Source organism: Balaenoptera borealis (genome assembly GCF_965194805.1).
Source record: "Balaenoptera borealis genome assembly, chromosome: 5".
Taxonomy (NCBI): Eukaryota; Metazoa; Chordata; class Mammalia; order Artiodactyla; family Balaenopteridae; genus Balaenoptera; species Balaenoptera borealis.
In genome coordinates this window covers 115,679,334-115,705,734 of record NC_138862.1, presented here as the reverse complement: position 1 = coordinate 115,705,734, position 26,401 = coordinate 115,679,334, and the positions used below count along the sequence as shown (strand labels likewise).

The 26,401-nt window shown below is 42.2% G+C and overlaps 1 protein-coding gene across 1 annotated transcript in view; it reads right to left on the bottom strand.

The window, feature by feature from the left end:
* The window catches only part of MINDY4B (MINDY family member 4B), a 44,460-nt gene that overhangs the window by 3,962 nt on the left and 14,097 nt on the right, over positions 1–26,401 (bottom strand). The window contains exons 6-10 of the mRNA XM_082394544.1: positions 23,988–24,153; positions 23,048–23,113; positions 18,165–18,235; positions 16,323–16,395; positions 15,270–15,431 (exon numbers count right to left, since the gene is read on the bottom strand). Of these exons, the coding sequence (XP_082250670.1) occupies positions 15,270–15,431; positions 16,323–16,395; positions 18,165–18,235; positions 23,048–23,113; positions 23,988–24,153 (538 nt within the window). The remainder of the gene's footprint in view (positions 1–15,269; positions 15,432–16,322; positions 16,396–18,164; positions 18,236–23,047; positions 23,114–23,987; positions 24,154–26,401) is intronic.

The following is a 26,401-nucleotide window of genomic DNA, read 5'->3' as shown; positions in this document are numbered from 1 at the left end:
GCAAGGAGAGAGGGGGATACAGATGAACATAGAGATTTGGCCACACTGTGAAAGATGCTGATATGGCATCAGGATCAAAAAGCAGCTTGGGGGCTCGGCGTTGTGCGGGGAGCTGTGCAGGGCTCAGTGTGTGAAGGAAGATTTCAAACGAAAGCTTCATCATGAATGAATTTACATTTATGAATGGCGTGGTGGTGATGCTGCAGTTTTTCTCTGCATGGATTGTATTTTATAACATTTTGGGGATGGGCTCACGGAGGAGGTGGGACCACCTCAGTTCAGTTTGGAAGGGAGGTGGAGAATAAATAGATAAACTGAAATAGAAATGTAGGGGTGGAACAGGAGAACGTCAAGTGGTCTTTGTTGTTGCCTAGTGTATTTACCCCCATTCCCAAGGTAGGACAGTATTTCATTCAGCAGGTGGTCATTCTGGCAGCACTAACCATTTAGAATATAGGAAAAAGAGACTATTTAGAATATGGAAACAGTGAATATTTTGAATACAGAAAAAAGCTTCTGGGAAATAAGGGGGACACACACACCCTCACACTCACACAGATATACATATATCTGCGTGTTAACGTGTAGATCAATTGTGAAGAGGTACTTACAGCTGAGTGTACTAGTTTAATATTACCTATAATGTTAAGTTCACTGTTTTAAGCAGCTTGTTATCTGGTTTTTCCAGGCAACTGTCAATTCAGCCTTGAATTTTCAAGGTAGTGCATTAGATTCACAAAAACACCACTCTGGGAGGTGCCGTAATAAAGGGTCCTATACACTGCAGTAGCCCCTGAGGGTATCTCGATATTACAGTGTATTTTTCTTAATGATGTCTCCCATTTTGTTTGAAGAGGCAGGGAAGCACATTTTTTTAAATGCCATTGAAACTCATTAATGTTAAAAAAAATTCTTTTTTTCTACTTAAAGAGACAAACATGAGCTACATGGAAACCCCCATCATTTTCACACGATGCCAGGGAGAGCTCTGGACCCTCAGCCCTGGCACGTCTTCCCATAACAAAAGGATTCAGTTCTGTTTCTTTTCTTCTCAGTCCTTCAAGTTGTCCTGTGTGCTCAGGAGCAAATTCTTTTGTGTGGAAAATCCATCTTTGAGAAAATGATCATGTGTTTTGTAAACCCAAGTACTAAAGGCTAATAACTTGACATTTTGATTTCTCAATAGTTCTATTCAAATCTCTTCCTATTTCTAGAGTTTAAATTCTTCAGTTGTGGGTGAGTGGGTGAATCAGAGGTGCTTTTGTCTTTAAGCTTTTCTCTTCAGCTACTGGAGAAAAATTATATTACTGTGTTTAAAAGAAATGACCTCAGTTTTAGTTGACAGTTGGAAAAAGGGGTGCAAGCCCAGCACCCCAGTCTGGATATGCTCATAGTTGGTGCAGGAGTTGCTCGTCTGCCACACCAGCACTGGCCCCTCTGGGCTGAGTATAACATGAACCTCTCACACAACAAACGTGGGGCAAGTCGCCCACTGGCTACGTCGGAAATAAAACACAGAGGATGTGCCATTGAAGCAGCCCCATGTGTTTACGTTCCAGGAGCCACCCCCAAGTTCCAAAGAACACTGTCACCATTCATTAGTTATAAAATAAGCTCTTTCTTTCTCAGGCCTTCTTGCGATGGTACCTCCTGTACTAAGGTTATGTGTAATCAAAATATGATCCATGTGATTTGGGATTGTTAAGGTTGGAACACATGGATAAACCAATTAGGAAACTGAGGGCTGTTTGTAATAAAAAGCCACTCCATTTGAACTTCAGGTCGATGTTCTGGCTGATTTTAAACCAATGAAATTTCCTGTAAATTATGTGTGGGTGGATGTAATAGACTGTATGATATTGTTTCATGGAATCTTTGTAACGTAGGCAAAATTCAACAGGCACTCAGATTCATACTCCACAAAGGGCTGATACCACACTGTTGTGATTTTATGCAACAATGCAATGGTTTTCTTTCCTGAACTCAAAGCTACTCAAGATTTTATTAAAGTAGGAGGAAAATGAAGTAGTCATAAATATAACAATCTCCAGCACCCAAAGTGACCAGCCACAGACCCCACACTAAGCAGGCAGAGTCCCGCTTGTCTTGAGAGATTCTGGTCAAGAGGAAACTGTCTGTCACAGTACTTTGGGTTTTAACTCCAAGGGGTGAGCCTTCGGATTACAGCTGAGAACATACCTGGTTTAAAGGGAGTCCCACAAAACCAAAACTGAGCACCTCCCAATGGAACCCAGCCAAATATCATGCCCCTTTCATTTCTCTGAGCACCGTGTAATCTGTTTGACTGGAATCTTCTGTTAAGAATTTGTATTGTGGGTTCAAGATGGTGGAGTAGAAGGACGTGCGTTTACTCCTCTTGCGAGAGGACCGGAATCACAACTAAGTGCTGAACAGTCATCGACAGGAAGACACTGGAACTCACCAAAAAAGATACCCCACATCCAAAGACAAAGGAGAAGCCACAATGAGATGGTAGGAGGGGCACAATCACAATAAAAACAAATCCCATAACTGCTGGGTGGGTGACTCACAAGCTGGAGAACGCTTATACCACAGAAGTCCACCCACTAGAGTGAAGGTTCTGAGCCCCACGTCAGGCTTCCCAACCTGGGGGTCCGGCAACAGAGAGAGGAATTCCTAGAGAATCAAACTTTGAAGCCTAGTGGGATTTGATTGCAGGCCTTCGACAGGACTGGGGGAAACAGAGACTCCACTCTTGGAGGACACACACAAAGTCATGTGCGCATCGGGACTCAGGGGAAGGACCAGTGACCCCATAGGAGACGGAACCAGACCTACCTGCTAGTGTTGGAGGGTCTCCTGCAGAGGCAGGGGGTGGCTGTGACTCACTACGGGGCAAGGACACTGGCAGCAGAAGTTCTGGGAAGTAATCCTTGGAGTGAGCCCTCCAAGAGTCCGCCATTAGCCCCACCAAAGAGCCAGGTAGGCTCCAGAATTGGGTCGCCTCAGACCAAACAACCAACAGGGAGGGAACTGAGTCCCACCCATCAGAAAGCTTGCACAAGCCTCTTAGATAACCTCATCACCAAAGGGCAGACAGCAGAAGAAAGAAGAACTACAATCCTGCAGCCTGTGGAACAAAAACCACATTCACAGAAAGATAGACAAGATGAAAAGGCAGAGGGCTATGTACCAGATGAAGGAACAAGATAAAACCCCAGAAAAACAACTGAATGAAGTGGAGATAGGCAACCTTCCAGAAAAAGAATTCAGAATAATGATAGTGAAGATGATCCAGGACCTTGGAAAAAGAATGGAGGCAAAGATCGAGAAGATGCAAGAAATGTTTAACAAAGACCTAGAAGAATTAAAGAACAAACACCTAGAAGAATTAAAGAACAAACGAACAGAGATGAACAATACAATAACTGAAATGAAAAATACACTAGAAGGAACCAATAGCAGAATAACTGAGGCAGAAGAATGGAAAAGTGACCTGGAAGACAGAATGGTGGAATCCACTGCTGCAGAACAGAATAAAGAAAAAAGAATGAAAAGAAATGAAGACAGCCTAAGAGACCTCTGGGACAACATTAAAGGCAACAACATTTGCATTATAGGGGTCCCAGAAGGAGAAAAGAGAAAGGATCCCAGAAAATATTTGAAGAGATTATAGTTGAAAACTTCCCTAACATGGGAAAAGAAATAGCCACTCAAGTCCAGGAAGTGCAGAGAGTCCCAGGCAGGATAAACCCAAGGAGAAACACGCCGAGACACATAGTAATCAAATTGACAAAAATTAAAGACAAAGAAAAATTATTGAAGGCAACAAGGGAAAAATGACAACATACAAGGGAACTCCCATAAGGTTAACAGCTGATTTCTAGGCAGAAACTCCACAAGCCAGAAGGGAGTGGCATGATATATTTAAAGTGATGAAAGGGAAGAACCTACAACCAAGATTACTCTACCTGGCAAGGATCTCACTCAGATTCGATGGAGAAATCAAAAACTTTACAGACAAGCAAAAGCTAAGAGAATTCAGCACCACCAAAACAGCTCTACAACAAATGCTAAAGGAACTTCTCTAAGTGGGAAACACAAGAGAAGAAAAGGACCTACAAAAACAAACCCATAACAATTAAGAAAACGGTAATAGGAACATACATATTGATAATTACCTTAAATGTGAATGGAATAAATGCTCCAACCAAAAGACACAGGCTGGCTGAATGGATACAAAAACAAGACCCACATATATGCTGTCTACAAGAGACCCACTTCAGACCTAGGGACACATACAGACTGAAAGTGAGGGGATGGAAAAAGATATTCCATGCAAATGGAAATCAAAAGAAAGTTGGAGTAGCAATACTCATATCAGATAAAATAGACTTTAAAATAAAGAATGTTAGAAGAGACAAGGAAAGACACTTCATAATGATGAAGGGATCAATCCAAGAAGAATATATAATAATTATAAATATATATGCACCCAACACAGGAGCACCTCAATACATAAGGCAACTGCTAACAGCTATAAAAGAGGAAATCGACAGTAACACAATAATAGTGGGGGACTTTAACACCTCATTTACACCAATGGAAAGATCATCCAAGCAGAAATTAATAAGGAAACACAAGTTTTAAATGACACAATAGACCAGATAGATTTAATTGATATTTATAGGACATTCCATCCAAAAACAGCAGATTACACTTTCTTCTCAAGTGTACATGGAACATTCTCCAGGATAGATCACATCTTGGGTCACAAATCAAGCCTCAGTAAATTTAAGAAAATTGAAATCATATCAAGCATCCTTTCTGACCAAAACACTATGAGATTAGAAATCAATTACAGGGAAAAAAAAAAAAAAACGTAAAAAGCACAAACACATGGAGGCTAAATAATACGTTACTAAATAACCAAGAGATCACTGAAGAAAGCAAAGAGGAAATCAAAAAATACCTAGAGACAAATGACAATGAAAACACGATGATCCAAAACCTATGGGATGCAGCAAAAGCAGTTCTAAGAGGGAAGTTTATAGCAATACAAACCTATCTCAAGAAACAAGAAAAATCTCAAATAAATAATCTAACCTTACACTTAAAGTAAGTAGAGAAAGAAGAACAAACAAAACCCAAAGTTAGCAGAAGGAAAGAAATCATACAGATCAGAGCAGAAATAAATGAAATAAAAACAAAGAAAACAATAGCAAAGATCAATAAAACTAAAAGCTTGTTCTTTGAGAAGATAAACAAAGTTGATAAACCATTAGCCAGACTCATCAAGAAAAAGAGGGAGAGGACTCAGATCAATAAAATTAGAAATGAAAAAGGAGACGTTACAACAGACACTGCAGAAACATAAAGCATCCTAAGAGACTACTACAAGCAACTCTATGCCAATAAAATGAACAACCTGGAAGAAATGGACAAATTCCTAGAAAGGTATAACCTTCCAAGACTGAACCAGGAAGAAATAGAAAATATGAACAGACCAATCACAAACACTGAAATAGAAACTGTGATTAAAAATCTTCCAACAAACAAAAGTCCATGACCAGATGGCTTCACAGGTGAATTCTATCAAACATTTAGAGAAGAGCTAACACCCATCCTTCTGAAACTCTTCCAAAAAATTGCAGAGGAAGGAACACTCCCAAACTCATTCTATGAGGCCACCATCAGCCTGATACCAAAACCAGACAAAGGTAGTACAAAAAAAGAAAATTACAGACCAATATCACTGATGAATATAGATGCAAAAATCCTCAACAAAACACTAGCAAACAGAATCCAGCAACACATTAAAAGGATCATACACCATGATCAAGAGGGATTTATCCCAGGAATGCAAGGATTCTTCAATATATGCAAATCAGTCAATGTGATACACCATATTAACAAACTGAAGAATAAAAACCATACAATCATCTCAATAGATGCAGAAAAACTTTGGACAAAATTTCTTTATTTATCCATGTTCTTGGATTAGAAGAATGAATATTGTGCAAGTGACTATACTACCCAAAGCAATCTACAGATTCAGTGCAATCCCTATCAAATTACCAATGGCGTTTTTAATAGAAGTAGAACAAAAAATCTTAATATTTGTATGGAGACACCAAAGACCCCAAATAGCCAAAGCAGTCTTGAGGGAAAAAAACGGAGCTGGAGGAAGCAGACTCCCTGACTTCAGAGTATACTACAAGGCTGCAGTAATCAAGACAGTATGGTACTGGCACAAAAACAGAAACATAGATTAATGGAACAGGATAGAAAGCCCAGAGATAAACCCACGCACCTATGGTCAACTAATCTATGACAAAGGAAGCAAAGGATATACAATGGAGAAAAGACAGTCTCTTCAGTAAGTGGTGCTGGGAAAGCTGGACAGCTACATGTAAAAGAATGAAATTAGAACACTCCTTAACACCATACACAAAAATAAACTCAAAATGGATTAGAGACCTAAATATAAGACTGGACACTATAAAACTCTTAGAGGAAAACATAGGAAGAACACTCTTTGACATAAATCACAGCAAGATCTTTTTTGATCCACCTCCTAGAGTAATGGAAATAAAAACAAAAATAAACAAATGGTACCTAATGAAACTTAAAAGCTTTTGCAAAGCAAAGGAAACTACAAACAAGATGAAAAGACAACCCTCAGAATGGGAGAAAATATTTGCAAACGAATCAACGGACAAAGGATTAATCTCCAAAATTTATAAGCAGCTCATGCAACTCAATATTAAAAAAATGAACAACCCGATCAAAAAATTGGCAGAAGACATAAATAGACATTTCTCCAATGAAGACATACAGATGGGCAAGAAGCACATGAAAAGTTGCTCAACATCACCAATTATTAGAGAAATACACATCAAAACTACTATGCGGTATCACCTCACACCAGTTAGAATGGGCATCATCAGAAAATCTACAAACAACAAATGCTGGAGAGGGTGTGGAGAAAAGGGAACCCTCTTGCACTGTTGGTGGGAATGTAACTTGATACAGCCACTATGGAGAACAGTATGGAGGTTCCTTAAAATACTAAAAATAGAATTACCGTATGACCCAGCAATCCCACTACTGGGCATATACCCAGAGAAAACCATAATTCAAAGAGACACATGCACCCCAATGTTCATTGCAGCACCATTTACAGTAGCCATTCATGGAAGCAACCTAAATGCCCATCTACAGACGAATGGATAAAGAAGATGTGGTCCATATATACAATGGAATATTACTCAGCCATAAAAAGGAATGAAATTGGGTCATTTGTAGAGACATGGATGGATCTAGAGACTGTCATACAGAGCGAAGTAAGTGAGAAAGAGAAAAACAAATATCGTATATTAACGCATATATGTGGAACCTAGAAAAATGGTACAGATGAACTGGTTTGCAGGGCAGAAGTTGAGACACAGATGTAGAGAACAGACGTATGGACACCAAGGGGGGAAAGTGGCGGGGGGTGGTGGTGGTGGTGTGATGAATTTGGCGATTGGGATTGACATGTACACACTGATGTGTATAAAATGGATAACTAATAAGAACCTGCTGTATTAAAAAATAAATAAAAAATTCAAAAAAAAAAAAAAGAATTTGTATTGCTTTGGGTTAGACACAATTTATCAGCTAAGCTCCCCCAAAGGAGGATTCTAAATATGTTTTATTGGTGAGATTCCACCAATGCAGAATTTGTGCGTGTTGCCTCATGTTGCCATGGTAAGAAGGAAATTAAATTGTGATACAGTGGTGCTATAAATAAAATACCTTTCTCCTTAAATTCACTCATAGTGTTATAAGCCCAGTGTGTTCAGCCTTACATGCAGCAATCAAGCCTTCCATAACATGTATCATTTAATGTAAAGTTATGAAGATAGGAAGAAAGATGGGACAATTCTAAGCACCAGAGGATGAGGATGGAGTCCACGTAATTCTTTCTTATGCCGCCGTCTAGAACGATGGCTCTTACAGTATGCCTTTGCACAGCGAGCGTGATGTTGAAGTCCCAAGGCCCCCAGCCGGTGATCTGAACCAGAGAAAGGTGTTGGAAATGTCGTGTTTTCTTTGCTGATTCCTGGTGACAATTTGTGTGCATGACTGTTTGGGGTCTGGCTCTCATCTCTGCCACCTGGAACTTGAGTTGATGTAACTTCTCTCAGTGAGTTTGCAGGGATGTTGTCATGTTTTCAGGGCACTACCTCAGTGACTCAGTGGTAGAGAACAGTGGGTGGAGCTTCATCTGGTACTTTTAGGCTTGGATATCTTCCTATCAGTCTCTTTAAAGGGAAAATGTAAAGAGGGAAGAGGCTAGCACTCGGATGGTGATGTGCTCTGCCAGGGCTGCTGGGGGAATAAATCCAGCAAGACCTAAATGGCTTCAGTCCCTTCTACGGGGGAATAAATCCAGCAAGACCTAAATGGCTTCAGTCCCTTCTAAAAACCAGAGTTGATTTTTCTTCTCTGTGGCAGGTGCGAAGGTAATGTGAACCTCCTAAGGCTTTCCAGATGGTGTTAGACTCCAACTGCTTTATGTTCTCACTTAGGTATTGGAACCTCACACTCAAACCTGTACCTTCAAATAGAAAAGTGACGGGAGGCTTCAAAATAGTGCCTCATCCTGAGGGGAGCTGGCTGTGTGCTGCAGGAACCATCCGTCTGCTGGGCTCTGGGGGCCCTGCCATGTCATCTAATGAGAGCTCCTTTTTTATTTTTTAATCTCACCTACTGGGCTGTGACATTGGGACTGAAAGACGTGTGTTTTTGCAATCTCTGCAATTTTGTCACCGAGTAAGAAGAGATTCACTTCGGGAAGACAGATGCAGTGGTACAGGAGGGGTTTCACCTCGACAGCAGAATCTGTCAGGCAGCACGTTGGTTTTCTTTTGAACTCAGAAACCTTATATTAGGTTTCTATTACCAGTGCCTACATAGAATCTTCTGATGTAGAGCACCCACCCTAGGCGGGAGTCCCTAAATACCCATAAAATGCTTAAACCTATATGCTTTTGGCATATTCACGTGTCCTGTGCAGAGTCACTATGCCTCAGAGCAGAAAGGGAGGGGAGCGACTGTGAGAGCCTCAATCCAGTGATGCTTAAAGCATTGTCCTAGAACCACATCTGGTTCTTTTCTGAGCAAATTGCTGTTCTGCAAGGAGTTCTATGATAAAACGTTATGAAATACTAGACATCTGTACGCACTGCAGTCAGATGGGGCTTCTGGTTAGCACGTCTCTGAGTGCCACTGAGCTTGTCCTTCTAGCACGGAAGTGAGAGATGTGGTCTGACAAAGCACAGGTGAAGGGTGACGGATACTTGAAAGGGTACGTGCTACCAGTACCTGCAGTTCATGGTCAACTCAAACTCACCACTGCTTTAACCTGGAAGTCAGTGGATAAAGTTCTAGATGTTGAGCACAGCTGTCATGCATTCTAAAACTGAGCCATGATTTGGCTACCATCTAACTGTTGTGGTTCAGCATCAGTGTACCTGTGACTGATCCTACAGACTATGTAATACAGATCTACATCTCTATGCCAATACATTGATGCGATCGATTACGAAAGTACTTCTGATGATATAATGCCAAGAACTGGCATTTTGTATTTACCACTTTATCAGAAAACAAGCCAAGATGATCATGACAGGCAACATGGCATGGTGGGCTGAAGGGGCCTTTGAATGTAGCTGGGTCTGGGGTCAGAACCCTGGCTCTGACACTTCCCTAGCTGGTGGCCTAGGGCAACTTCCTAGACTTTTCTCAGTCTGGATTTTCTCATCTCTAAAATGAATGACCAAACAACAGCCAGTGCACTTGAACTAACACTGATTATAACTTTGAGTGGAAGTGAGGATTAAATGAAAGAAGATATCATTACCGGTGGCTTAGAGAGAGCCTGGCACACAGTATGTGCTCTACACAAGTGGCTGTTGGCAATATAATGACTAAATGAGCTTTAAAAAATACCATCTTCAAGGATGATGAGAAAATATAAAATTCTTATATACATAAAGTCATTCTATGTAAAAATTATTTTAATAATAATAGATGAGTTGTGGATTGCTTTTATCCTGGGATATAATGAGCTGCTATAGAAAATAAAAAAGCACCTTCAGATTAAATAAACTTTATGTGTACACATGTGGATGCCTAATAGTCATATATCTCAGCAGTTCAAGTAAGAATACCACCTACCAGCCTATATTTGCTCTTTAATACATTTGTTCTGAAACCAAGCTTCAAGTGCACGTTAGAGACGACATAATAAACATCCTCCGGGTTTCAAGCCATTAGTGTACAATTTCAGGCAATTTTTACCGCGGGCAGGATTCATAGGCGTCTCCCTGGAGAGAGAACACTGACTCTAAGAAGAAAGGATGAAAAGCCACATTAGTCACTTTTCGAAAAGATGGGAGCTTTGTAGATGTGATTTCTATGTAGATTTAAAAGCTAACCTGGCCTGTCGCCATCCTTTGCCCTACTTCCAATTTGTGAGCAGGCCTTTGGACGGTGGTCCTGAGGTCGGGTACATTTTGCCCTCTTCCCGGCAGGAAAGCACTTATTTATTTATTTATTTATTATTTTTTTTAACCTTAGGCCTCGGCCTCTTGATTGACTTTAAGGTCCCAACAAACACCCACTTTATTACTGGAGGATATTTTAGGCTCTGCAGGTATTTTTCTTTAGAGCATGATTTAGTAGCACTATTGGTCAGAGCTGACTTGTATCAAAAGAAATGCGATCCAGGGAAAATGGTAGCACTGGATTGCTGTGAATTCTTGACTCTCTGAGGCTCGCTCTCTCTCTTTATCTATCTCACTCTCTTTCTTGGAGCAGGGGCGGGGGTGGTGGTGGTGGGGCGCGTAGCCTTTGATATAGTTTCTTTTGTTGGAGCAGCTTAGTAGCTATTTAGCAAACACCTGTTTAATTTTAATTTAAGATAAGGTTTGAAACTTGCCCCGAAAGCCTTGCAAACGGTAAAAAGGAATAGAAAGCTGTCAACCTTTCTGATACTGATTGAAAGGAGATACTCTTTCTTGTAATTTCAGTTGAAATAGCTAGTTTTCCAATTCTGCACACCATGGATTTAATCAGCTAAGCCAAACGAGATTTTTTTTTTTTTTTTTCCGTTTTTTAGAGCAGTGATTCAGTCAGGGCAATTTTGTCCCCCAGGGGACATTTGGCAATGTCTGAAGACATTTTTGGTTGTCACGCTGGGCGGGGGGCATAGTGGGTAAAAGCCAGGACGCTGCTAAACATCCCATAATGCACAGGACAGCCCCCATCACAAAGAATTATCCAGTCCAAAGTATCAGTAGTGCTGAGGTTAAGCAGCCCTGTTCCAGAACAGAGGTGTCTAGCCTTGGATGCACATTAGAATCACCTGAGGACTTAAAAAAAATTCAATGCCCAGGTGCTCTCCAGGCCAGATAAACAGAGTCATTGGGTAGGACAAGGCTGTACAATTTGTCGGGTCCAGTACAAAATGAAAAAGTGGAGGCCTTTGTTGAAAAAGTGTTAAGAATTTTAAGGCAGTGACAACAGAGCATCAAACCAAGTGCAGCACCTTGTAAGTGTGGGGCTGGGTGTGAGCACACAGGTCCTACACACCTGTAGTTGATACTGTTCTGGAGGGTGACCTGGGCATTGATAGTTTTAAAAGTGGACCAAAGACTAACAGACACCTCACCAAAGAAGACAGACAGATGGCAAATAAGTATATGCAAAGATGTTCCATACCATATACTATAATATTATCAGGGCAATGCAAAAAAAAAACCCAATAATTGAGATACCACTACACACTTATTAGAATGGCCGAAATCCAGAACACTGACAATACCAAATGCTGGCAAGGATGTAGGGCCACAGGACGTCTCATCCATTGCTGGTAGGAATGTAAAACGGCACAGCCAGTTTGGAAGGCACTTTGGTAGTTTCTTACAAAACTAAACATACCATATGATCTAGCATTTGCCCTCCTTGGTATTTACCCAAAGGAGCTGAAAACTTACATCCACACAAAAAACCTGCACACGGATGTTTATAGCAGCTTTATTCATAATTACCAAAACTTGGAAGCAGCCAAGATATCTTTTGTAAGTGAATGGATAAATAAACCATGGTTTATCAGTAGAATAATATTTGTTCAATGAAATGTTACAATATTCCAATGGAATATTATTCAGTGCTATAAAGAAATGAGGTATCAAACTGTGAAAATACGTGGAGGAAATGTAAATGCATAGTATTAAGTGAAAGAAGCCAATCTGAAAAGGCTACATACTCTATGATGCCAACTAGGTAACCTTCTGGAAAAGGCAAAACTATGGAGACAGTAAAAAGATCATTGGTGGCTGGGGTTGGAGGGGACGGAGGGTCGCACAGCAGGGCACAGAGGATTTTCAGGGCAGTGAAGCTACTCTGTATGATGCTATAATGGTGGATACATGTCATTGTACCTTTGTCCAAACCCATAGAATGTAAACACCAAGAGTGAACCCTAATGTAAACTATGGACTTTGGATGATAGCGATATGTCAGTGTAGGTTCATCCGTTGTAACAAATGTACCACTCTGGTGATGGATACTGATAATGTGGAGGCCATGCCTGTGTAGGGACAGGGGATACATGGAAATCTTTGTAAATACTTTCCACTCAGTTTTGCCGAGAGCCTAAAGCTGCTCTAAAAAAATAAAGTCGTTTGAAAAAACAAAACTCTCCAGGTGATTTCAATGTGCAGCCAGTGTCAAGATCGCTGTTATTTAGCTTTTATTGCCTAGCCTTCCTATAGCACTCAGTTTACGTATGTGGTATTGGCCCATGTATAACTCCTCTTTGTATTGGACACAGAATCTCACAATCAATAGATGCTGAATGAACATGGCTGAATAAAACACTCTACTGTTATTCCTTATCATCTCTTATAAAGCCTTATGTGTGGAGAGGTCATTCGGGCTTTCCAAACAGGCTTCAGCATTCACGATTTTGTTTGCTGTTCGCATCAGTCATGTGGTTGCAGGGCAAGTGTTAGGACATTAGTCTGTGGATGAGGAAGCAGGCTCAGAGCAGGTAAGGGACTGGCCCAAGTCACACTCCTGTGAGTGGCAGGGCAAGGCCTCCAGCCAAGTCTCCTGGTTCCCAGGACAGGGCTGTTTTCCACGTGTTAGGGGAACCTCCCCACTTTTACACCAGGTTTCTAAAGTATGGTGCACGTGCCCCTTGGTGGCATGTGGCACGGAAGTCAGGGCACAAGGGGTGAACTTTAAAACAAAACATGTTTACTTATTTATTTAATATGTATTAGAAAAAAATAGCATATCAAGTCCATAGTTTGTATTACTGCTGCAGAAAACATTAGATTCAAATTGTAAAAGTGAGTTGATTTAAAGGAAAATATTAAGCAAATAACAGCAGAGGTGGTGCGAAGATATGACAAAGCTTTTGAATTACCTAATTAAATGACAGAACTATGAGAAACACTTTTAAATCTTTGTAGTTTAAAATGAGGATACAGTGAAATAATATTGTGAAAGAGCTTTGTAATAGTAGACACAGCACTAAAATTGTTGTGGTTTTTGCACCCTCACTCCTTGAAACTTGCCCCCAGTGTATCCTACCAGACTGAGTCTTGGCTTGTTATTGGGCTCTGATCGGTACAGAGTGCTTTACCATGGACCTCAAGTGACCATGCATGGGTGAAAGAAAAGAAAAATATGTAAAATGAAACCTGTAAGTCCCCTATTTCTGGCTTAGTTGTCCTTGTCATTATATATATATATATCAAATTCTAACATGAATTCCCAAATTGTCTAGAACAAATGATTAGGAACTGTATAATAATAACAAATCCATTCTCTGTCTAGGGCATATTCAAAGTACAGTCTTCACATTCATACAGTGCAAATCTTTGCATCCATTAAATGTGGTGAAGGATATATATTCATTGGCATATAAGGACGTTAGTGTTAAATGAAAAAGGCAGGGTTCAGAGGAGTAGAATAGAACATATTTATATGAGAAAGAGAAGGAAGCATTTCTGAGAGGATTGACCCTGGGTGATGGGATTGGGTTCATTTCTTTTGCTTTTAGCTTATCTGTCACTTCTCATTTTTTCTTTTTCTTTTTTTAAATTGAAGTATAGTTGATTTACAATGTTATGTTAGTTTCTGGTGTCATTTTTCTATGATGGACTAGATTCCAAACTCAAGGAATACTAGGTAAACTTTTAAGACACACTTGTACACAAAACATACTAATTCTGCGAAAGTCAGACACTACGTTCCCAATGCTATCAGACGTGATTTGTATGTGTTGTGAGATGCTGATTTCATGATTAACACATTGTAGCTGGAGCCAACAGTAGGAGGAAAGACAGATGAAGCTATGGATATAAAAGGACATGATAAAGTGTAAAGCCCTGTACGTTGAAAGGGATTTTGAGCTGGAACCAGGAGAGTGAAGGACAGGCTCTGAGCAATGGGGCCTCATTTGGTGCTGGTGGATGGTGAGCCTGGGCGGGGTTTGTCACCATCACATTGAATTCCATCCCAGCTAGTGTTAGGGCCGCTCCAAAGAAGTGTTGCTTTTCATAGAATCTGCCTTGCCTTCTCTGGGTTTTATAATGAAATTTTTGTGAAAATATCACAGAAACATCTTTGATTTGTGGTTTGGGTGGGTATTCTTGCTTCCTCACTCTCTCTCCTGGTTTTTTTTACAGAACCACATCTTACTTAATTCTCTGGCTGTGCTTTTCAACAGCACAGTCTACTTTCTGGTTGTCAGAGGTTGTACATCCCCTGAGCTAGAAAGCTTTTTGAGAGGTGTTTCGTAAGTGGGATTCCCTTTTCTTTTCAGTTATTTTTTTTTTTAAAGCTTTGAGCAATAGATAGAATATATGCATTCATGTTTGCATAATAAACAGTTGGGCAGATAACCATTCTCTGCTGGCAGTATTGATTTCTGATGAGTGGGGATGCCAGGAAACTTTATTTGTATATTTCAAGTATTGTTTAAAAATTATTTGCATATTACTTGTATTACCTATACTCTGTATACATAAAAATATATACAGTAAAATATGAAGTAAACTTGGATATTTCCATTTAGATGCTGAAAAATCTCCATGTGTGTCTATATGTGCAAGTGGAAGGCAGGCAGGAAAGTAGTAAAGGAAAAAGCAAGCTCCGATTTGAATTGCCTTGTCCAAATAGTGACACTCTGGTGGTGTGGTTGAGAATTGGGACACACTCACCTGTGAAAGCCTATCATCCTCTGAGGTGTCCTTACGCCACTGCAAATAGCCGACGTCACTGCGGGTCAGGACCCCACATAACATTTCCTGAGACTTCCCTTCCTTAAAGCCATTAAAGACGTGTGGACTTGCTCTTCCAGTTAAAATCATGTTCAAAGCTGCCTAGATGACACATTTTACAAATATTTACATTTCAGGTAGCATTGACACAAGGACTTAATTTCTTTTTTCTTTTAATAATCATAAAATGTATCATTTTTAGTGAAAAGAATGAAATCCCGCAATATATAATTCTGGGAAGACGTATGTCATGAATGTTTGGTGGTGTTAAAACAGGAGTTTATTGATTTTTTTTTCTTGAGCCATGCCCCATAACTCCCCATGGGCCCTTTCTCCCTTCATATTTTTTTTAAACTTTGGTTTCCATAGTTGTGATTTAAGCTGCAAGAAGCTAAGAAGTTTTTATAGTGCTTTTCTTTCAGTTATTAGGGACTCCTGGGGGGTCTTGTCAAGATATTTTCTAATGTTTCTAGAATCTCAGGGATGGCAGGCTCTCAGAGGTAAACTAGAAAGGACTGTAATGGAAAGCGGAAAGACAGAATCTGATAACAAACTCAGGGGAGCATCTTAGTTTTTCAAAGATAATTTGATCACTCTTCACTTAAGGAGAGAATATACTTAGTTGAAAGGAAAAAAAAAAAAGCCTAATTGAGATGCTACAATAAAAAGGCAAAGTCGGGGCTTCCCTGGTGGCGCAGTGGTTGAGAATCTGCCTGCCAATGCAGGGGACACGGGTTCCAGCCCTGGTCTGGGAAGATCCCACATGCCGCGGAGCAACTAAGCCCGTGAGCCACAGTTACTGAGCCTGCGCGTCTGGAGCCTGTGCTCCGCAACAAGAGAGGCCGCGAGAGTGAGAGGCCACGCAGGGCGATGAAGAGTGGCCCCCACTTGCCGCAACTAGAGAAAGCCCTCGCACAGAAACGAAGACCCAACACAGCCAAAAATAAATAAAAAAAAAAAAAAAAAAAAAAAAGGCAAAGTCTTCCAACCCACCTGCCTGCACAGGAAACCTCCAGCATTTGGTCGTAGCAGAGGAGTGGTGGAGACGTCCAGGTCCTTCTGAAGCCTGCAGAGCGGGAGGAGCCATCAGCACTCACAGACGACGATGCTCCAGGGACATGCAGCCTCTCCTCCCTCCACCCCCCAACGCACAGCAGCAGTAACTTGGGCTTTTGCCTGGCCACTGTCCTTCCCATGTGCCTGGCGTGTTTCCATCTGTCGCTGGGAAAGCTTCTAGGACTGCGGCTGCAGAGGTGATTGGGCAAGCTCTGGATGCCGTTGGGGGAAGCCAGCGATAAGTGGTCAGGGAGGAGGACGAAGCGACAGACCTCACACGTTAGAATCCCCGGGTGTGGGCTCCGTGTGGGCGCTGGGCTCTGTAGCAAAACTGTTTGCGCTGAGGGCCGAGGGACGCTTGGCTTAGGGTGGTGACACGTGACCCCTCCAGAGAGTGCTGGCCCAAGGCAGAGCTGACCAGACTGTTCAAGTGGAAGCCACCAGCTGGGGAGTTAAGCCCATGTCTTGGCCGCGGCCTCTACTGTTTCACCAGGGCCAAGGGGTCAGGGATCCGTCCAGGACAGTATAATATCGCGGTGGAAAGCGCTCGTGTTGTCACCCAGAGGGAGATGCTGAGTTACGTGGGCTGTATGTGTTCTTGAACGAACCTGTTCACAGGCCTGGAAGGTCAAGCACTTCCGTGAATAAGACCTAAAGACGTGGGTCAAGCGTCAGGTATAATTCAGGGCAGCGTTTGCTAAATTATGGCATGATGTTAGGTGGTATAGATAGGAGCATTTAAAAAAATTTACAGTGATGTGTTTCATACATTTTTTTCTTTAGCACAGCAAATACATGATTTAGAGGATATTAATGTTTAAGAAGAGGATGATATTTAAATGTCTGTTGATTTTGAATTCTTTTTCTTTTATTTATTTTTTTGGCTGTGCCACACAGCATGCGGGGTCTTAGTTCCCCGACCAGCGACTGAAACCGTGCCTCTCCTGCAGTGGAAACAGTCTTAACCACTGGATCACCAGGGAAGTCCCAAGTGTGTGTTGATTTAAGGACATTGTTAAGCAAATAATAATATAGGTCATAAAAGTATGATATGCAAAAGACAAGTTTTCAGGAACACTGCTTCAAGGCTTGAAATTCTTCCTTTCTGGGGGCCCTCTGTTTCTCTCCGTCTGACTCTCAAAAGCTTACCCTTTTCTCAGGGTCCAGAAGAAAGTCTGTTTCTTCCCAGAAGCCTTCCTTGGCCACCTTATCTGTTGGGGCCCCTCCCTCCTCTGGAATCCGTTAAGATTCATTGTCTCTGTACTTCATTTGGCATGTCAAGTACCACCTGGGACTTGCTCAGTCTCTCTGTGTACCCCTGGTTTTTCCCAAATTGGAACCTGCAAGGATGTCAGGGCCATATCCTCTTTTATTTGTATTTCCCACAGTGCCAAGTACAGGGCTTTGCATTTCATAGGGACAAAATTAATATTTGTGGATATATATTTTATCGTACATAGAAATCATAAAGTATTTTCATTTATGAAAACTGTACAAATAAGCCTGAGTGGTATCTGCCAATATTTATAACCACAAGAAAAAGGAACCTACTACTGTGCTAGAAAAGTAGATTCAAACTTTTCTGATGACATCCACTCTCCCATGAATATGGCCAAACTGAACTACAGAAAAGGATGCATCAACAGAAGAGTGTCCACTAGAAAAAAATTGCACTCATGTTTCCAATAAGGCATGAAAATATTTTCTAACACAAGAGAGCATTGTTTATGTGACCCCAGAGCTATAGGAAATACCTGTGCAAATATTTGTAGAATTTACCTTTCAAACGTTCTGGAGAAGATCAGGCTGTAAAGAAACAAGATGACACCATGGCTTCCTTCTCCTTTGAACTATTTGAAAAACAAAGGAAAAACACGTTTGCATAAACACAATGCATCTCTGTGTATCTGTGGGCATGAATTCAAGGATTTACACCTGAGAGATTTTTTTCTAGCTGCCGAAAGGACGGTGGGAGCTCTCTCTGCTTCCCTAGGTCACGTCCACCCTCAGATGCATCCTCTTTCCTTGCTTCAGGCATGCCAATGGCACCATCATTCTCTTGGTTTTCAACCTCTCTTTCCTCCACTTCTATCATGTGATTCTCTTCGAATCACAGCTAAGACATAGTGTATACTTCCTCTCCATTTTCCAGCGTCTATCCTAGCTCAGTCCCTCAGAGCTACTCTGGCTGGCCCTTATCCAGCCTCCCTCAGTCAGTGCACCCTTCCTCATCACCCTGTTAAACTCAGGGGGAGCAGAGGAGCTTTCTAGAAATAGCTTTGGAGTTATACAAACCTGAGTTCAAAACCAGTTCTACTATACTGACTCCAGCTTCTTTAAGTCTCAATCTCATCTGCAAATGTAGATAAAAATACCCTTTTCCTAGGATTGTTGCAAAAGTTAAATGAAATAACGCACAGGACCTACCTTAGTTCTTAGAACATGCTAGAACCACAGCAAAATTACTGTCTGTCCCTCTCTAAGGCACTTCTCCCTGTCTCTTTTCTTGGCCAGGTTACTTTTCTGCTCCGAACTTTCCAAAGGTGCCCTGTGAGCTCCAGGATAAAATCCATCCCCATTCAGGGCCTCTCAGTGGTTGGCCTTATCTTAGCTTTGTGTCAATACTCTACCTGCAGAAAAGAAGCTCCTTGGCTGGCTTTCAAGGTGTCCAGGCTTAAAGCCTCTTCTTTAAAGGCATTATATCAGGAAGCCTTCTGCTAAAATGCATGCACTTTTCCTTTTGTGGATTAATTTGTCCCCTTCACTATCTGTGCCCTTGCAGGGGCTGGATCTTCAGGCAGGAGAAGAAATTTCAGTGCCCACAGAAGCCAGATGGGAACCCAAATGGGTGTACGGCAGGACGTGAGGGAAACGGGGAGAGGTGGGGCCCGAGGCAAGGGAGAGCACTTGTGCGTCAGTTTCCTGTTGCTGCCTTAACAGACGACCACAGACGTGTTGGCTTAAAACCACAGGAATCACTACCAAACGTAAAATAGATAACTAGTGGGAAGCAACCGCATAGCACAGGGAGATCAGCTCTGTGCTTTGTGACCACCTAGAGGGGTGGGATAGGGAGGGTGGGAGGGAGGGAGACGCAAGAGGGAGGGGATATGGGGATATATGTATATGTATAACTGATTCACTTTGTTATAAAGCAGAAACTAACACACCATTGTAAAGCAATTACACTCCAATAAAGATGTTAAAAAAAAAAAAACGAAAACAAAAAAACACAGGAATCCATCATCTCACAGTTCTGGAGGTTAGACGTCCAGCCCTGGTGTCACTGGACTCTATTCAAACTGCTGGTTGGCCTGTGTTCCTTCTGGAGGCTATGATGTCTCCTAGCCTTTTCCAGCTTCTAGAAGCTGTCCTTATTCCTTGGTTCATGACTCCACATCACATAGCCTCTTCTCCTCTGCTTCCCTCGTCACATCCCTTTTTCTGAATCTCCTGCTGTCCTCTTTCTCTTATAAAACCCTTATGATTCATTGGGCCCACCAGAAAAATTCAGAATAATCTCCCCATCTGAGATCTTGAACTTAATCACATCTGCAGAGTCCTCTTTACCAGTTAGGTAACATCATTCAGTCTATCACGACTTGTCTAATGGGAGTCACTGCTCCCTTTATCAGCTGATTGAAGACATGCTAGACTACAGGCCTGTCAGATTTTCTGATTTTGGGTGGGAGTGGGGGGGACCTAAACATTTAGTTCTTGTGTGTGGTTTTTTTTGTTGTTGGTTTTTTGTTTGTTTGTTTTTTTGTTTTTTTTTGCTGCTCTGTGCAGATTGAGGGGTGGCTTAACCTTAGTTCCCCGACTGGGGATTGAACCTGTGCCCTCAGCAGCGAAAGCGAGGAGTCCTAACCACTGGACCACCAGGGAATGCCCAAACATTTAGGTTTTTACGTGGAATTTTCTGATTATTTTTGAAGTTCACCAACTCAAGTTTTTAAAAATACAACACCATATGAGCTAATGCTGCAGATCCTATGTGATCGATGTATTAGTTTCCTAGACCTACCCTACAAATGGCCAGAAATTTGAATGGCTTGAAACAGTAGGAATTTATTCCTTCACAGTTCTGGAAGCTAGAAGTCTGAAATCAAGGTGTCAGAGGCGGGCCATGCTCTCTCTGAAGGCCTTAGGGGAGGATCCTTCCTTGTATCTTCCTAGCTTCTGGTGGCTGCTGGAAGTCCTTGGTGTCCTTGGTTTGGGAGGTGCGTCACTCCAGTCTCTGCCTTCATTGTCACATGGTGTTCTCCCTGCATGTGTCGGTGTCTATGACCAAATTTGTCTCCCCTTATAAAGATACCAGTCATTGGATGAAGGCCCACCCTAATCCAGCATGACCTGATCTTAACATGATTACATCTGCAAAGAAACTCTTTCCAAATAAGAACACATTCACAGGTACTGGGGGTTAGGACTTAAACATGTCTCTTTTTTGGGGAGAGGGGAGATGCAATTCAACCCGTAATAACAACAGGCCTACTGCCCACATGTAACCCTCAGACCTCTAGCTTGTGATCTCTGCCTGAAGACAGGGCACAGAACTGCTTCATTTTGATAGTGAATGGTGTTTGGTAAAGGTCTGGATGGGGGCTGATCACACATGCAGCTCCAGTTAGGGAGTGCCCTTCAGAGGAATATCTATGCATCAAGATGCCCCCTCACTCAGGAAATGGTGCCAACCCTTTCCCCGCGTGGCTGTGGTAATGGTCAGCTTGGGTCCGCTTGACACGACTCTTGTGCAAAGCTCACCTGCACCATGCAGTCTGATTCTGCTTCCTTTCATTACTTATTCCAGCTCAACTCTTAGTCTTTTTTTTTAATTTTATTTTTTAAATTAATTTTTATTAATTAAAAATTATTTTAAAAATTAAGCATAGTTGATTTACAATGTTGCATTAGTTTCTGCTTTACAGCAAAGTGAATCAGTTGTACATATACATATATCCCCTCTTTTTAAGATTCTTTTCCCATATAGGTCATTACAGAGTATTGAGTTCCCTGTGCTGTACAGTAGGTCCCCATTATCAATTCTTAGTCCTTGAGGGAGAAAACCTATGTATAGCTCTAGCTCTAATCATCTTATTCTCAACTCTAGCTACACTTAAGAAGACCTTGCAGATGTGATAGACTTTCTTATTGAATCAGACTCTCCCAGGTCTGAGTTGAAGAGATGGAAGACAGAGAGGGAAGGGTTTGCCTCTGTTTGCTGGCAGAGTCATTTCTTACATGGTTCCTCTCCATGTAGCCCCATTAAACATCTTCCTCTACCACAAAGAGTCCCTAAGCAGGCTTCCAGCTTAACATTTCATGTCAGGTATTTAAAATCTATCATATAGCTTTCATTAGTTTCCTATTGCTGCTGTAACAAATTACCATACATTTAGTAGCTTAAATAATACAGATTTATTATCTTACAGTTCTAGAGGTTAGAAGACTGAAATGGGTCTTACTGGCCTAAAATCAAGATGTTAGCAGCCCTGCGTTCTTTCTGGAGGCTCTAGGGGAGAATCTGTTTCCTTGCCCTTTCCAGCTTCTAAGCAGCCCTGCCCACGTTCCTTGGTTCATGGCCCCCACCTTCGACCTTCGAAGCCAGCAACAGTGGGTGGTACTCTTTTCACATCACATCAGTCTTCCCCTCTCTTATGCCTTCCTCATCCACATTTAAAGTCCCTTGAGATTACACTGGGCCCACCCGGATAATCCAGGATAATCTCCCTATTTTAGAGTCATCTGATTAACAAGCTTAATTCCTCTTTACCATGTAATGAAACATTCACAGGTTCTAGGGGGTAGGGTACGGACATCTTTCAGGGGACCATTCTTCTGCCTACCACATAGACCCAAGAGAGGGTGGGGGAGGAAGGTCTGGGGGAATAGTTTAAGCAAGATCATACGGCTAGTGTGTGGCTGGGAACTCAGGCCCAAGTTTTCTGTCCCTATGACCTTTGAAAGGAATGGGGTTGTGAGTTTCATGAATCAAATTTTCCCTTTCCATACAAGCCACCTTTCTATGGCTTCATGGTTACTCTGCAAATTGTCCTCTGCTACATTGTAAGGTTCTGATTCTTTAGAAAATCAACTTTCATTTCTTTATCCACAGAGGAAACTTAAAAAAGCACCTTCCGTTTTCCACCATCCCTATCCCCTACTTTGTGTCCTTCCCACACAGGAGGTGGGGAAGATTCATTGCAGGGGAGGGCATTGTGTGGAAGGTGCTGATAGAAGACGTGAAAGGGGGCCGCCTTTTTCAGACTGGCAGTCATTTTTTTGAGCCAATGTGAATGGCCATTTTGGCAATTTAGACTACCATTTTTGTGTTTTATCCCTTAGATGAGGCAAGGCTGCTCTAACATTTTCTCTTCCCATAAAAGCGATCTTATTGTATATGCCCTCTATAGTATTATTCTCTGGGTTTGATTAGCCAAGGAGAAAGGCATTTGTGAGTGGGCCTGTGTGTGATCTGGCCTCTTTCTAGATTGTGGGGAGGGAGAGACGGGTTTCTCTTTCCCTCATTCTGCCCTCTCTTAGTCCTCAAAATGACCTGCTTTTCTTAACAAGCATCATTAGAAATACACTTTATAAAAGGAAGAAGATTCCTGTAAGATCAATTCAACATAAAGGAATTATCTCAACACTTAAACACTTACACACTGTAAATGATCATAGATGAATTTCTCAGTGGCTTCTTTCTCTAAAAGTTCAAACAGCTGGAGCTATAAATCAGAAATAGAAGATAAAAATGAAACAGAGGATGAAAGTTATATCTAGAAGATGTCAACTCACTGTTAGTACCTCAAGGGAGTTCTTTGTTTCCTTGCAAAATCACATTGCTAGAAACTGACATGTTATCTTACACAAGGCCATGTAAAACATACATGGTAGGATTGGGTGGCCACTGGCTTCACTTTTACATTCCTCAGTTTTAAACCAATATGGTATCTGGAGCAGGAAAACTGTAAACAGATTTTTCCCCTAATAGGTAGAATTTAGCCAGGTTTAAAAGAGTGGCTATGGAAATGGAGTTTATGATAATTTCAGGCATGGGATATTCTTTAAAAAATTTTTTTTGTTGAAGTATAGTTGATATACAATATTATATAAGTTACAGGTGTACAATATAGTGATTCACAATTTTTAAAGGTAATACTTCATTTATAGTTATTATAAAATATTGGCTATATTCCCTGTGTTGTACAACATACCTTGTAGCTTACTTTATATATAATAGTGTGCACCTCTTAATCCCCTACCCCTATGTTGCCCCTCCCCTTTCCCTCTCCCCACTGATAACTACTACTTTATTCTCTATGTCTGTGAATCTGCTTCTTTTCTGTTGGGTATGGAATATTCTTGATCATGGTGAATTCTGGAAGGAGAAATTCACAGCAGGCACCTCTATTTTGGCTGCTTGGATTACGTATGCCCTTGACCCTTGCCTCTTTGGCAGGTACCTTTGGCCATGTCAGATGCTTACATCTTGGAGGTCCACCCAGGGGCATCAGTTCCACCTCCATTTCCATGGTGAGTCTAATACTCACCCAGGCTTCCTCATCCTCTATCTGGCAGGACGGGCAGGAGTGCACTCACCCGTTCAGTGACACCGTCCCCAGAGTAGTCAGGAGTCGGGGCGACGTAAGCGTCCTTGGTGACAAGGCAGATGGTGGCTTTCCGAGCTGCTCCTGCGGCCCACAGGGCACCCGCGAGCGCCGCAGCCAGCGCGTGGTCCTGCTCTCGCTTGCTTGTCGCGCGCAGACTTCAGCACAGGAGGAGGGTAGGGACACATTGCAACGAATGCCACCTAGCTGAGGGCCTGGGCCTCCACTTTCATGAACCCTTCTGAGTACAGGATGGGTCAGTTTGGTTCCTTCATCAACCTTCACCGTGAGAACATTGTGGAGGGCCTCATCCTCTCTGCCCACCCCGAACGGGCATCCTCACCCCAGAGCATTAATCCTCTGGGCTCTCCACTGATCCCACCCGGTGCATTACTGCCCCTGCTGAATCCCAACACTGTCTTCTCTCCTGAGCTCCAGCCGGGCTCCACCCAAACTCTCTAACCCGATAACACAGGCCCTTCCCAAGTGCAACCCCAAACAATCCTTCCAGTTTTATCTCCCAGGTTTCCATTTTGCAAACCCTCTGCCCCAGATGGACTAGCTCCCTGGACATATTTTCTGCATTCTGCCCCCATGCTTTTTCTCATGTACTTGTCTGCCTTTAATATGCAAGTTCTGTCTGTTCTTCCTGCCTGATCACACCCTACGAATCATCTGAGGCCGACTTCCCCCTTACTAACTTGTAGTTTACACTCATCTGGCCCTCACTGGGCCCAGAATTGTTCTAAGCACCTAACACATATTACCTCATTTAATCCTTATGACAACCTGCGAGGTGGATGCTATCAATATTATTAGTCCCATTTTAGAGATGAGGAAAGGAAGACAGGGAGGTTGAGTACTCTGCCCCTGGTCATTCACCTTTAAAGCAGTAGAGCAGTGATTTGAATGCAGGCAGTGTGCCTCCTGACTTAACCATTAGATTCCATCAAATAATCCCAGTGGGTGAGACTTCCCCGGAAATGGGAGCCAATCTTTACATCACAGACCTTTCCTATGCTCATTTTCTAAATGTTTAACATTGACAACTGTTGTCCTGATGAAGAAACACATGATAGAGGTTAATGAATGAACTCCGCCATGATTTATAGCAGTGGTCCCCAACCTTTTTGGCACCAGGGACCGGTTTCGTGGAAGACAATTTTTCCACAAGCGGGTAGGGGGAGGTGGTTTTGAGATGATTCAAGCACATTACATTCATTGTGCACTTTATTTCTATTATTATTACATTGTAATATGTAATGAAGTAATTGTACAGCTCACCATAATGCTGACGGGAGGTGGAGCTCAGGCAGTAACGCCAGCGATGGGGAGCGGCTGTAAATAGAGATGAAGCTTCCCTCACTTGCCCGCCGCTCGCCTCCTGCTGTGCGACCTGGTTCCTAACAGGCTACAGACCGCTACCAGTCTGTGGCCCGGCGGTTGGGGACTCCTGATTTATAGAATCCATCTAGCTCTATGGTGATACCGAAATGAGTAGCAGAAGCCTCACACTCCAAGACCCTTGTCCAAGGTAGAATGAGAGTAAAACAAAGTGCTGTGAGACTACAGAGGAAGGAGGGAGAACTTGTGATCGGGAAGGTTCAGGAAGGCTTCATGGAGCAGGTCGATAATAGCAATTACGCATTGCCATTTATGTAATACCTGCCACGTGCCAGGTACTGTGCTAAATGCTTTCTATTCATGTAGCAAATGTTGTATGTGTTCCATCTACATTCCTTGGGATCGCTTTTACTCAGTTGGTGGACATGTCCCCCCCACCCTTGCTTTGGGTACTGCTGCTAGTGGCTCCTACTTTTCAACTTTCTCTGAAGAATTGGAGCCACCTTCCCTGGAAGTGACTGGGAGTTGTGCCACGTTCCCATAGGAGGGTCCATAGCGGATGCCTGATGAGGGTGGGAGGTGAAAAGGCCCCGCCCCCTTATCTGAAGATGGAGCAGTTGCCCCCCGGAGCTCCCATGGATCAGGCAGAGGCTAGACATCCCTGGAAGCCACATGCCTCCCCTGCTTCTCCTCCTTCCCCTAGCCTGCTTCCCTGCTCTCTTAGGGGTTTCTCCTGCGGGCATTCATTCCCTTAATAAATCACCTGCATGAAGAATTCCCATCTCTGGCTCTGCCTCTAAGGAAGCTGGCAATTCACGTTCTTAGAATAGATTAGACATTCAGTTCCTGTTTTGGGTGATAAGTTACCCTGCCTGAGGGAAGGTAGATGCCTTTTAATTATTTCTGTTTCCTCTAATATCAACCATAGAGTCTTACACATGATAGGGGTTTATTAGCATCTAAGAACAAAATAATTGGAACTGATTTTTTAAATAGGCAACTACCAAACACTGTACTTTGTCAGCGTGATTAAATAGGAGGATGAATCCTTCATTTATTAGG